This window comes from Eptesicus fuscus, chromosome 9 (genome assembly GCF_027574615.1).
Source record: "Eptesicus fuscus isolate TK198812 chromosome 9, DD_ASM_mEF_20220401, whole genome shotgun sequence".
Classification (NCBI taxonomy): Eukaryota; Metazoa; Chordata; class Mammalia; order Chiroptera; family Vespertilionidae; genus Eptesicus; species Eptesicus fuscus.
In genome coordinates, this window is record NC_072481.1 from 84,604,931 (window position 1) to 84,618,351 (window position 13,421).

At 41.9% G+C, this 13,421-nt stretch overlaps 1 protein-coding gene and 1 pseudogene across 1 annotated transcript in view; both read left to right on the plus strand.

Moving 5' to 3' along the window:
• The window catches only part of ELOVL2 (ELOVL fatty acid elongase 2), a 43,525-nt gene extending 30,304 nt beyond the window's left edge, over window positions 1-13,221 (plus strand). The window contains exons 4-8 of the mRNA XM_054721331.1: window positions 444-521; window positions 5,700-5,871; window positions 9,093-9,217; window positions 9,698-9,832; window positions 12,893-13,221. Of these exons, the coding sequence (XP_054577306.1) occupies window positions 444-521; window positions 5,700-5,871; window positions 9,093-9,217; window positions 9,698-9,832; window positions 12,893-13,018 (636 nt within the window). The 3' untranslated portion in view covers window positions 13,019-13,221. The remainder of the gene's footprint in view (window positions 1-443; window positions 522-5,699; window positions 5,872-9,092; window positions 9,218-9,697; window positions 9,833-12,892) is intronic.
• LOC114233192 (40S ribosomal protein S6-like) lies at window positions 2,759-3,509 on the plus strand (annotated as a pseudogene).
• Window positions 13,222-13,421: the final 200 nt, after the last annotated feature.

A 13,421-nucleotide genomic window follows, 5' to 3' on the forward strand; every position in this document is an offset into this window, starting at 1 on the left:
AAATTATTGAGATGATCAATTAAGATAAATATTTATGTAAAAGCCAATATAGAGTATTATTAAAATTATGGTGTAGTTTCCTCACATTTATTTACATTTAATTCTACATTTCATTTGTGGAAATATATGACCAGGTAATTACACAAAATATTTTGTTACTCAAATGATAGCTAAATTCTGTTTCTTTTTAGATTTAATTTAAAAAGAAAAAATGTTAGAAGTAAATTACATTAACTTCTGTAAGGACTGTAACCTTTGGTATCAGTTCACAGCAAGAATTAAACCCTTTGACAATACGTGTTTAAGGATAGGATCTAAAGCAAAGTTAAGTTCTGGGAAGTTTTACTCAAACCTTAAGTAGATGCCAACTAGGAACATGAATGAGAAATTGTTTTTATCCAGATTCCTATGTTGATTCCTCGCATTTCTTGTTTCTTTGGCAGCTTATTCTCTCCAGTTGGGAAGGAGGCTACAACCTGCAGTGTCAGGATCTCGCCAGTGCAGGGGAAGCCGATGTCCGGGTGAGTTATGAGGAGCAACTCGGCCACCTGTAACCTTTTCTTGCTGAAAAGAACAGAAGGCTCCCTCCTCATAGCTATGAGGATGGGGGCTGGGGTAGATGAGAAAGGAACTCCTGTTCTAATAGAAATGTTTGGTAGCAAAAATGCTTTTCAAGCGGCCAGTCGTGGGAGACAGACTGAACACATTGTGCTAGGCCCACGTAATGGACCTCTTTCAGTGTGGAGTGAGGGGGTGTCTGCGCTGTTACAGAACCTCCTCCAGGGCGTGGCTACGTGAAGAGAAGCAGCCTAGGTAGCCTTGTTTACAGTGTAGTGATTTTTGTGCGAGAAATGATATGAATACATGTGTGTATAGCTCATGTCTTTTAAAGAAAACAATGGCAGAATAAACCAAAAGCGAACAAAGTGGTTTCCTTTGGGGCAGGGAACAATGAAGAGGGGCCAGGATAGAACATGGACTTCTCTTAATGTGCACTGTATTACATTTGACTTTGGAACCATTAAGTGTTTTACATAATTATGAAACAAAATTAAATCTAAAAAAAAAAAAAAAAAGCAGGGCAGCTTCCCAAAGAAACTTGGAAATAAAATAAATGAATATACCATATATTAAGTTGGTGACATAATCAGCCAAAGAAGAATTATTTCAAGTGACATTAAAATCCAGTGTTTTGACGGGGCCTCACTAGTGAGATATATCTTATCAGTATTCAGTAATTTTTTTATTGCTATTAATAAAAATATTGGTATTGCTTTTTTGAGACTGTTATAGGTACAGAGTAGGATAAAGTAATTATACAGTAATGTTAATATCATTACAACTAATATCTTATCTAATAAAAGAGTGATATGCAAATTGACCATCACTCCAACACACAAGATGGCTGCCCCCATGTGGTCAAAGATGGCTGCCCCCATGTGGACACAAGATGGCCACCACAAGATGGCCATCAGGGGAGGGCAGTTGGGAGGGAACAGGTCTGCAAGGGAGGGCAGTTGGGGGTGATCAAGCTTGCAGGGGAGGGCAGTTAGGGGTGACTAGGCCAGCAGAGGAGGGGAGTTGGGGACGACTGGGCCTGCAGGGAAGGGCAGTTGTGGGGGGACCCAGGCCTGCAGGGGAGAGCAGTTGGGGAGAACCAGGCCTGCAGGGGAGGGCAGTTAGGGGTGACCAGGCCTGCAGGGGAGGGCAGTTACGGGCAAACAGGCTGGCAGGGGAGTGGTTAGGCATCAATCAGGCTGTCAGGGAAGTGGTTAGGGGGTGATCAGGCTGGCAGGCAGAAGCAGTTAGGGGCAATCAGGAAGGCAGGCAGGTGAGCAGTTGGGAGCCAGCAGTCCTGGATTATGAGAGGGTTGTCCCAGATTGGAGATGGTGCAGGCTGGGCTGAGGGACACCCTCCCCCACCCTGTGCACGAATTTCGTGCACTGGGCCTCGAGTTTAAACATAAAAGAAAGGAGAGATCAGTAAAAAATTTAAATGAAACACCATAATCAAATTGGAACTATCAGAACTAACTTGATTCTTTATAAAACAAACATGTTTTTAGCTTTCTGTAGAAAAGGCCTAGTTAGTCTGTGTAGTACAATGAGCAGAGAATCCCCAGATTGTGTTCTCTAAGTACTATCCTTTTCCACCAGAAGGGATAGGTTCTTAGCGAATTGGACAGCTTTTGGGTTGGGTGGGGAATGTGTATGGGGAGAATCCAGGAGCTCTCATGGTGGAGAGCCAGAGATTAGCCAAGGCTGCTAGTCGACAAAAGATCCAGGCGCCTCCTGGACAGGACTCCCACTGCTGAATGTGGCCAGTGTGAGTATCCAAAGGAACACCGACTGCAGTGGATTGAAATATATTAAATTTATTTTAGAAACCACGAGCTTAAAATGATACTAAAAAACCCTCATTGTTTTTTGAAGGTTGCAAAACACCAACTCATTGTAGAAAAAAAAATTAAAGGAAAAGAATCAAATGTTTTCTTGCCTTTCATGTGTGCATCTCCAAAGAGGAAGAGTTCTTCCTATAAGAAGAGCAAAGGCATGAGGAACATGAGAATTGAAATCATCAGTTTTGAACACTTCCTAAAGTCATGGATCTAGACAGCAGGGATGAGGAAACGATAAAACTGTTGGGTGAAAGTTGAATGGAAACTTCATAAGGATTGGATTATGCTGTTAACACCTGAACTCACTGTACAGAAGTACCTCTTTTTTGTGGACTTCAGAGGTGGCCAGCTGCTTCAGGATGAAGCTGAACATCTCTTTCCCAGCATCTGGCTGTCAGAGACTCATTGAAGTGGACAAGGAACGCAAACTCAGAAAGAAGCGTATGGCCACAGAAGTTGCTGCTGACACTCTGGATGAAGAATGGAAAGGCTATGTGATTTGAATTAGTGGTGGGAATGAAAAAACTAGGTTTCCCCATTAAGCAGGTGTCTGTTGGCCATGTCTGCTGGCTACTGAGTAAGGGGCATTCCTGTTGTAGACCAAGAACTGGAGAGAGAGCACGCAGATCTGTTTGGGGTTTCCTTATGGATGCCAATCTGAGTTCTCAACTTGGTCATCGTAAAACATGACCAAGAGAGGTATTCCTGGAGAAAGGTTTATTCTGGTGGTTCTGATACTGCTGTGCCTCGTCTCCTGAGGCCCAATCTGCAGACGTTTCAGTCTCTCTGAGGGAGATGATGTCTGCCAATATGTTGTGAGAAAGAAGGTTAGAAATCTCAGACCAAAGCACCCGAGATTCAGTGTCCTGTTACTCCATGTGCCCTTCAGCATAAACGTCGGCTCTGAAGAAACAATGTACTAAGAAAAATAAGTAAGAGGCTGCAGAGTATGCTAAACTTCTGGCCAAGAGAGTGAAGGAGGCCAAAGAAAAACTCCAGGAACAGATTGCCAAGAGACATGGGCTGCCTTCTCTGAGAGCTTCTACCTCTAAGGCAGAGTCCAGTCAAAAATGGGATTTTCTAAGAGTAATAAATAAGAACAAACTTTAAAAAAGAGAGAGAAAAAGGAAATCGTGTCCCTCTTGATGTGATAGGAAGTTCACAGAACAACCTATGAAGGAATCTTGCCCCCAACTTAAACCTGAGTCCAATCAAACCTCTAAGTGCTAGTTACAGAAAATGCGGGGGATGGAAAAACAAATAACACCAGCAAAAAACAGTCATCCAAATCCATAATAATATTAGAATTCTCTGCAACAGCTGATCTAACTTTTTTAAGAATAAAAGACATGAAAGAAAAGGGGGGAACAGCCCTGACCGGTGTTGCTCAGTGGATAGAGCGTCGGCCTGCGGACAGAAGGGTCCCGGGTTCGATTCCAGTCAAGGGCATGTACCTTGGTTGCGGGCACATCCCCAGTGGGGGGTGCGCAGAAGGCAGCTGATGGATGTTTCTCACTCATCGATGTTTCTAACTCTATCCCTCTCCCTTCCTCTCTGTAAAAAATCAATTAAAAAATATTTTAAAAAAAGAAAGAAAAGGGGGGAGCGAGGAAAGGGAGAGTTATTGATTAGAAGAGACTTAAGAACCCATGACAGACAAATGCAGGCTGGACCTTGTTTGGACCCTGATTTAAACAAATCCTCTATAATAAAAGGGTAATATGCAAATTGACCCTAACGGCAGAATGACCAGAAAGACTGCTCAACCAGTCACTGTGAGGCGCACTGACCACCTCTCGGTCCCCTCCCCCAGCCATCAGGCTCCGATCACCCAATGGTGAATGGGGAACCGGGATGAGTGGCGGCGGAGGGCAGGGCCAGCTGCGGGCAGCTGGGGAAGATGGCCCTGATTGCAGGCCAGGCCTAGGGACTGTACCTGCACACGAATTTCATGTGCCGGGCCTCTAGTTATTTATAAAGAGACATTTTTGAGATAGATTTGAACATGGACAAGGCTACTAGAGATACTAAGGAAATACTAATTTTATTAGATAATATCACTGTGGTTATGTTTAAAAAAAAACACACCTGACTATTAGTAGTTTTTATAGATAATTTTCTTATATGCTACACTCACCCCCCCCCCCCACCAAAAAAAGTGGTGGGAAATAGAATTGATTCAACAAATTTGAAATCATATTGAAAATTTTTGAAATTCAGTGATAGATGCCACAAATTTTATTATAGTTGTTCTCCTTGCACTTTAAAATTTTTCATAATAAAAAACATGGATTATTAATAAGAGAGGTGGTGGAAGTCCTTTCAATTAAAATATGTACATTTTTAAAGCATCTTCAAAGCAAAAAAGGAAGATATATCGATATCTCTACACCCATTTTATTTCTGATATCTCATCCTAGACCAGTACACTTTGGGATACCAAAGGTCATTGTTGCATGTATGTATTGTATGTATTTATGGTTTAATTTTTTGGATTAATATTTTGAAGATTTATTGTTACCTCAAACATTAAGAAGCCACCAATTCTTATCTTCTTGAAAATAGACAGCATGTATCCTAACTTCAAAGTTCCTGTTATATAATGTCTCCTCTCATGTTGACATGTGAGCGCTGAGGGGCTCGGAGGGAAGGGAAGTGGTGCTCACGACCTACTGCCAGTGAGGAAGAAAAGCATCTTGATTTTGAATCTTTTATTTGAAGGAAGAGGCATGGAAGGAGAAGTCAGACTGCTCCTGGGTAATATAATTTTAGGAGACACACGTGTACGTTAGAGGAATAGGTAACAAGTGAAATCCAGCGTAACCAACAGTAGTGATCTGTTGAGTGTGAGGCCCAGAGCAAAGCCAGACTGTCTCTGTCTTCACGTGATTTGCATTCTTTTGGGAAAGATAGATTCATAACACTGACTACACTTTATGTGGTTATTCAAAGAGGCATAAAATAATTGGGGAATATAAATGAAGAAGCAGTTGGTTCAGCCTGAGAAAGGAGAGAGGTAGAGCTCCAGAGAAGGGTGGCTTTAAGAGGAGTATGCACTGGTTCTGTAGGTGCAGAGGAGTAGCTTGACCAGACACGTATTTTGGAAAGATGATACTAGAGTAGGTTGGAATGCTGGGAATAAGGAAAAACGGAGGCAGAGACGCCAGGCTGACGCTCTTTCGGTAATCTGACAGAAATGCATGCAGTGGGGTGCAGGACACAGAATGCTGAGCGGGAGGGCAGCTCAGGGCGCGTTTTCATTGCTCACCTTTTATTTTTCCCATTTTGCATTTTTTACAGGTAGCCAAGGTGTTGTGGTGGTACTACTTCTCCAAATTAATAGAGTTCCTGGACACGATTTTCTTTGTTTTGCGGAAAAAAACCAGTCAAATTACTTTTCTTCATGTATATCATCATGCCTCTATGTTTAACATCTGGTGGTGTGTTTTGAACTGGATACCTTGTGGGCAAAGTAAGTGATTTGTTAACTTTTTTCAGTTCTATGTAATGGATCTTGTAAGGCCTCTAGTGTGTCTCTTGTGTTGAGCATTGCGTGCAGGGGAGAGGGATGAGGGGCCGTGGCATAGCCCACTTTGTCACACAGGGATGCACATGTTTGCCAGTGGCCCTTCGTTTCTGGTCTCTGATACTGGCAAAGTCTGAGTGTTACCTTAAATTTTAAAAATATTTTCTTTTTTGTGCACCAAATGTCCAATGGCCAGAAGCACATATCCTGGCTGGAGCAGTTTTACTCCAATACCTGGGCTGAAGAAATACTAGTAAATGTGGCACCTTTCACAGTCACCACTTGGCCGTGGTATAGATTGAGTCATTTCAACTTTTAGGACTTGTTTTTCCATTCTGAAAAAATGAAAACCACGTTGCTGACCCACCAGAGTATTGGCTTGTTTTGTTTACTAAGAACTACAATAATATGTTTCACATCACACCCACTCATTCATATCTATACTAGAGGCCCAGTGCACGAATTCGTGCACGGGTGAGGTCCCTAGGCCTGGCCGGCGATCAGGAATGATTGGGGCTGTCTCGCCCAGTCTTGATCAGGGCCAGGCTGATCAGGGCCTGCCGGCCGGGGGTAGAAACCACAGGAGATTGGCTGGCCATGGGGAGGGACCGTGGGAGGTTGGCTGGCCTGGGGGGAGGGACCAGGGGAGGTTGGCCGGCCGCAGGAGGTTGGCTTTAGGAATGCACTCACCACCAGGGGGCAGCTCCTGCATTGAGCGTCTGCCCCCTGGTAGTCAGTGCACATCATAGCGACTGGTCAACTGGTCGTTCCAGTCATTCCAGTTGTTCAGTCTTAAAGGTCACTTATGCTTTTATATATATAGATATATATAGATATTTTGAATGAAACAAAAATTTCATGAGACAATATTTTGCCTGGCTCTGTCCTTTTATTTCAAATTCTATTTCACTTTTTCAAAAAGTTGATGACAGTCTTACTGCATTGACTTACTAATGGGTTGGTTATGACCTGCAGTTGGAGAAACCATGAGCTAGAGAGAGGCAGTATTTTCTGTTTGATATTGTCTTATACCCAAGAATTAAAGGATAGTCTATGAAAAATCAGAATTGCTAAAACTTAAGTCAAAATTATCTTATGCAAGGATTTAGGATCTTGTGGAGATGAAATTTTTAAAACACCAAGGATATTTGGGCTACATCAGTGACTGTGAAGATGAAAACACTCCACAGTCTGAAGAAGGGAGTTGCTGGGGTGCCTTGGGCAGAGAGAGATGCTGTCACACCTCTCCTGGCCTGACAGAATCTGGTTTCTTGAGTTTAGTGATTAAGACCATAATTGACTTATACTCTAATCAATATATAGACTATAATCAACACCAAAGGACAGTGATCAAAGTTAAGTATTTTTTATGATTGTCAGCAGTTTCATTACAAATCGCTAAGCATGTAAAGTGAGTCTCAAATAATCATTGTATAAAGACATAGAATTCCTATGAATAAAATACTACATGTGCGACAATTTCTATTCAATCTAGAATATTATAAAAATTATAAGCAGCAACAAATTTTGAATTGATGAAAATGAAAACTCAGGTGGGTAAAAGTGTCACTAATATTGTGCTACCTGGTACTCTGAAACTATATCTGTTTTCATATAAATTCAAGTGCCCTACCAAGTTATTGTTTCCAGCCAGTGTTTCTTAAGGACGTATTAGATGCATGGTGTTACTCCTCTTGTTCCTTACTCAATGCTTTGCATTTATCTATCCAGATCTCTAACCCAGGACTGGGAATCCAGGCTAGGGAATTTAAATTAATTAACCAGTGCCTTTTAGTTTATATAGTATTATAATATCTCAATCCTACCACAACCCTTAAGAGATAATTACTATTATACCCATTTTCCAGGTGAGAAAAATAAAAATTTACAAAGTCCAAGTAGCATATCCAAGGGAACTTAGCTAAGAGGGGGTCGTGTAGCGCCACAGTATCTTTAAATAGGATTGATGGCTTGCAGACCAGCCCTCTGGACCCCAAACTCACACACAGAACAGTACCCAGCCCAAAGTGAACACTAGTAAGCACTGTACACATATTGATTAAGCCTCATAATAAATAGTGAGTTCCCTGTTTTCAACAGATAATCCCTCTGACATCTTCCCTCTCACAGCTACATCTTTTTGACCTTTAGTTGACCAACATAGAACTCGGTCCTTTCCCCTTGGTGTCCTGACACACGGTTCACCACGCTGGGGGTGGAGGAGGATGTCGTGAAGATTGTGACAGGGGCTGGGGAGTGCTTCAGCACAGCCAGCACGGCAGGCAGATATCCCTAAAATCGGGTTTTACACAGTCTTTGTCCTTTAGTCCATGAGTTGGCCCATCTCCTTAGTCCCAGCCTCTCCTCATCCTGCTGGCTCTTCTTTCCCCCCATATTCGCTCCCCTTCCCCAGCATCTCCTGGTTCCTAGGCTCCTTTCAGGTAGATTTTATTTACTTAATTATGAAGAGCAACATATTTCCCTTGATTCCTGAGCAGCCTCTTCAGCCATGTCCTGCGGGCTCTCTTTCTTTTCTTTTTTATCCTTTCCGGGGGATATTTTTTCCATTGATTTTTTTTTAAGAGAGTGGAGGGAAGGGAGAAGTAGAGAGAGAGAGAGAGAGAGAGAGAGACATTCATCGATGTGAGAGAGACACATCGATTGGTTGCCTCCCTTGCCTCCCACAAGTGCCCCGGACCAGGGCCAGGGACGGAGCCTGCAACCGAGGTATGTGCCCTTGACCGGGAATCGAACCTGCTGACATTTCAGTCCTAGGGCCAAACTGGCCAGGGCTGAAGGCTCTTTCTTTCTACAATCAGAATGGCTCATCTAAGATTTAGCTAAAGCAGATACTTCTGTCATTGGCTTTAAGCTAACATTTTTTTTTCCTCCCTGATTAGCTGACAGCAATGAGTTAAAGGGACAGTAAAACCTTTGCACAAGGATTACCGGTTTGGTTGACACTCTAAGCACTATGCAGTTTAGTCCTATTAGGTGACTTGCTGAATCCTGGAGTGATGGCACAGTAATCAGGGAGTTTATGAGTGTGAACTGTTAGTGTCATATTGTTATTCATCTTCACGATGAGCAGGAAGGATCTCACTTGACAAAGAATGAACAGTCTTACTTTCTAGAAGAGCAGTAATTCCTGTGTGGTACTTTCATAGGTTTCTTTGGACCCACTCTGAACAGTTTTATCCACATTCTTATGTATTCCTACTACGGACTGTCTGTGTTTCCGTCGATGCACAAGTATCTGTGGTGGAAGAAATACCTCACCCAGGCTCAACTGGTATGTCCTCCCTCCCTTCAACCCTTCTCCAGGTGAAGTTCCTAAATATTCGCATGGGTTGGGGAAAGGTCACAGCAGCCCCAGCCTTCCTAGAGGCCAGAGGCTTTGCCGCAGGTGACAAAGATGCCCATCTTCTCTAAAGACGCCCATGACAAGGAAACCTTGCATGCTAACCTTTGTGTGTGTAACTAGCTCATTCCTTGCTTTGAAATGTAGACACTACTTTTAAAATTAATGTCGTTGTTAAATCATTTCAACTGCTACTTTTCCATGAGAAAAGTAGTGAGCAATTAAGTGAGGGATTATAGTTGCTTACTAATAAAATTTCTGGATAGGATAGTAGGCTGCTTTAGTACTTTTTTGTTTTATTCTTACACAATTTAAGGAGTCAAAGTAGTTGATCTCTAGATGTGCAAAACTTGGCAGTGGTCCGCGTGGCTCGGCTGGTTCCCTCACCATGTGCCCTCCCCGCCCTGCCAGGTGCAGTTCGTGCTCACCATCACCCACACCATGAGTGCTGTCGTGAAACCCTGTGGCTTCCCCTTCGGGTGTCTGATCTTCCAGTCTTCGTACATGCTTACGTTAGTCATCCTGTTCTTAAACTTTTATTTCCAGGTAAGTTAAATGTAAACGTTCAGTGGTAAAACGTAAGAGACTGCGCTTCTGCATTGTATATTTGTTTAATTTTACTGATTAAATATTACAGTAGCACATGTTTGTTGATAAATTCAAATAACAGAGATGCACAAAGTAAAAATGAAACCTGCATCCCTAACTCCTCTCCCAGCGAAGGAAGTCCCCCTCAGAGGATAACTTATCCAGTGTCAGTTGAGTGGCCATTCTGCTAGACATTTTTCAATGTATACATATAAAGTTTTATCAAATATTATGCATTTGTATCATACATTTGCACTTGGCTACCAAAGCCTGAAGTCAGAAAGTTAAACACTGTGTACAGTAAGATGGATTCAGAAAATTTATGTGAATGAAGAAAAACATGGGCTAAATGAATTTAATACTAAAAAATTGTTTCCATATCAGCTACTGTGATGTTATAGGCTCACTGTTTCCTTGGAAAACATTATTTTAAGGCAAATGAGTGTGCAAAGGTCACATTGACTTTTTCTTGAGTGTCATTTTAGAGGGAGGGAGGGAGGGAGAGAGAGAGAGAGAGAGAGAGAGAGAGAGAGAGAGAGAGAGAGAGAGAGAAGCATTGATATGAAAGGGAAACATCGATTGGTTGCTTCCGTGCACTTCCCAACTGGGACAGACCCGCAACCTAGGTATGTGCCCTGACCAGGAATAGAACCGTCACCTTACACAGAACTGTCACCTGGTGCACAGCTGACGCTCCATCCAACTGAGCTACCCAGCCAGGACAGGTGTTATTTTCTTTTTAGTTAACAATTTAAAGGGAGGAGAGCTTCAAAATGCAATTTCAAAGCAACTCTGTGATACAAGAACTGATAAAGTGGTAACCGCACAGGCCTCAGGTGGTTGTAGGTTTATTTTTTTAAAATATATTTTTATTTATTTCAAGAGGAAGGGAAAGGAAGAGATAGAAACATCAATGATGAGAGAGGATCATTGATTGGCTGCCTCCTGCACACTCCCTGCTGGGGATTGAGCTCACTATCCGGGCAAGTGCCCTGACCAGGAATCCAGCTGTGACCTCCTGATTTATAGGTCCACACTCAACCACTTAGACACCCCGGCGGGGCTGGCTTAGGTTTAAATTGCTCTCCTCTGTGGGCTGGAGAAATAGAAAACTTCATGAAAAAAATGAGAACATTTATATTCAAAACAGTATTTCTGAAATTGTATTCAGCTGTATTTTCTTCTTCTTCAGACATACAAGTGCTTTCTGATTTTTTAGTTTGCATTAGCTGAAAGTCAACCCGTAGTGTTTTATACAAAGTACAACTGTGGGAACTGACCTTTGGACAGTTTTTCAGCTCTTTGTTTCTGAAAGTAGACTGGCTAGGCTTTGTCTGTTGTAAGAGATAAAAGTTTCCTTTGAGAATTTCTAAAGAAATAGCCATTGATAGAACCAAACAAAGCCATGGGGGTGGGGTGGGGTGGGGTGGGGTGGGGTCAGGTCGGGTCAGGTGGGGTCAGGGGGCTGAATGTTGAAGGACAGCTAAGGGAGTCATTTTGGTGTTGAAACTTGAAGAGAAGCACATAGCCCAGCAGGGATTGCCGATGGCACTCAGAGCTTTAACTCTACTTGATTCAATTGAATCTTAGTCTTTTAAAGTTGAGTATATTTTTTTAGTCTTAACCCTTAATACCATTGTTTTAAAAAATAAAAAATAAAAATGAGATGAGATTAGATATTTTGTCAGAAGAGCAAAGATATGCCAAAACCCAATTCAAGCAAAGTCCCAGGTACTAGTACTTTAAAATAACAGTACTTTTTCACTTGAATTGTATTTTTGTTTAATTATGTCCTTAAGTCCTGGGGATGTAATGTTGTGCGTGGTGACTATAGTTACTAATACTGTGTTTCATATTTGTAAGTTGCTAAGATAGTAGATCTTAAAAGCTCTCATCACAGGCCCTGGCCAGTGTTGCACAATGGTTAGAATGTCGGCCTGCGCACCAAAAGGTCTTGGGTTCAATTTCTGGTCACAGGCACGTACCTCAGTTGCAGTTTCGATCAGGGTGCTTGCAAGAGACAACCAATTGATGTGTCTCTCTCACATCGATATCTCTCTCCTCTTCACCCTCCATCCCTCCCTCTACTTTCTCTAAAAAGCAATGGAAAAAATATCCTCAGGTGAGGATAAAAAAAAATATGTTCTCATCACAAGAAAAAGGTTGTGTGGTGATAGATGTGAAGTAGACTTATTGTGGTGATAATTTCACAATATATACAAATATTGAATTATGTACACCTATAAACTAAGATAATGCATGTCAATTATTCCTCAAGTAAATATATATATGCTTTCCATGTAAGCAACTAATGCAGAATAAATTAAATGCTAATCCCATAATACATAAGTACTATGCTCATAAGGTGAAAGAAACAACCTTTCATTAGAATTCATACATATGTCCTGTTTTCACCCTATTTTTATTTTTAACCAAAAGCTTTTTAAAAAAATAATTGATAGGCTTATTTTTAGTAGTTTTAGTTTTACAGAACTGAGCAGGAAGTACAGAATTCCCAAGTACCCTCTCTACCCCCATCAGTTCCTCCTATTAACATTTAGTATTGTGTTGCATTTGTTACAATTGATGAGCCAGTATTGATACATTATTAACTGTAGTCCAGGGTTTACATTTCCCTCTTTGTGTTGTACATTCTATGGGTTTTGACAAATGCATAAAGTCACTTCAGGCAGAATATAAGCCCTCTGTTTTCACAGCTTCACCGTAGTCCCCACATTTGTTCCTGGGCCCTTTCTTACGGCTGCAGCGCCATCACCTGCTGCTCCTAGTCCCGAGGCAGGCTGGCTGGGACGCTCAGCGCTCCTGAGCTGTCACTACCTTATGCTCCTGCTACTGTAGATCCAGAAGCTTTAAAATCGTCACATTAAAACAAGAATTCTTATTACTAGTACAATGTCCAGTGCCCAAGAAAATCATACACTGTTTTAGACTATATGCCACTTTAGAGACGTCTTATTAAAGAATCCTTTTTCTCTTCAAAATGTACACATCCTACAGACATACCGAAAAAAGCCAATGAAGAAAGAGACGGAAGAGTTACCAGCAGGGAAAGAAGTTAAGAATGGTTTCTCCAAAGCCTACTTCACTGCAACTAACGGGGTGATGAACAAGAAGGCACAGTAATAGCGAGCAGCCGACAAAGCATATATAATGGCCTAACAGATTCGCTTGCTCTTAGGCAAGGACTGAATTGAAAGTTATATGTGCTTTAGCATACACTAACTTCTTTTGAGTTTATAAATCATTTGTACCCAGAATGTATTAATATCTTGCTATGAGGTTAATCGGTTAATTGAGTGCTTCTGTCAGCATTGAGGTGAACTCTGCAGCCCTCCCACTGGTGTCCCTTCTCTCCCCACCCCACCTCTCCCCCCGCCCCCTGCCCCTCACAGGAGCTCTTCCCGCTGCCTCACACACAGCCAGGGAGCAGGGCACTGTCTGTCACAGCAGGTCTTCAAATAAAAAGTTAACAATTTGTTCTTATGAAAATGTTTAAAAGAAAATGTTAGTTACCTCCCAGGTACAG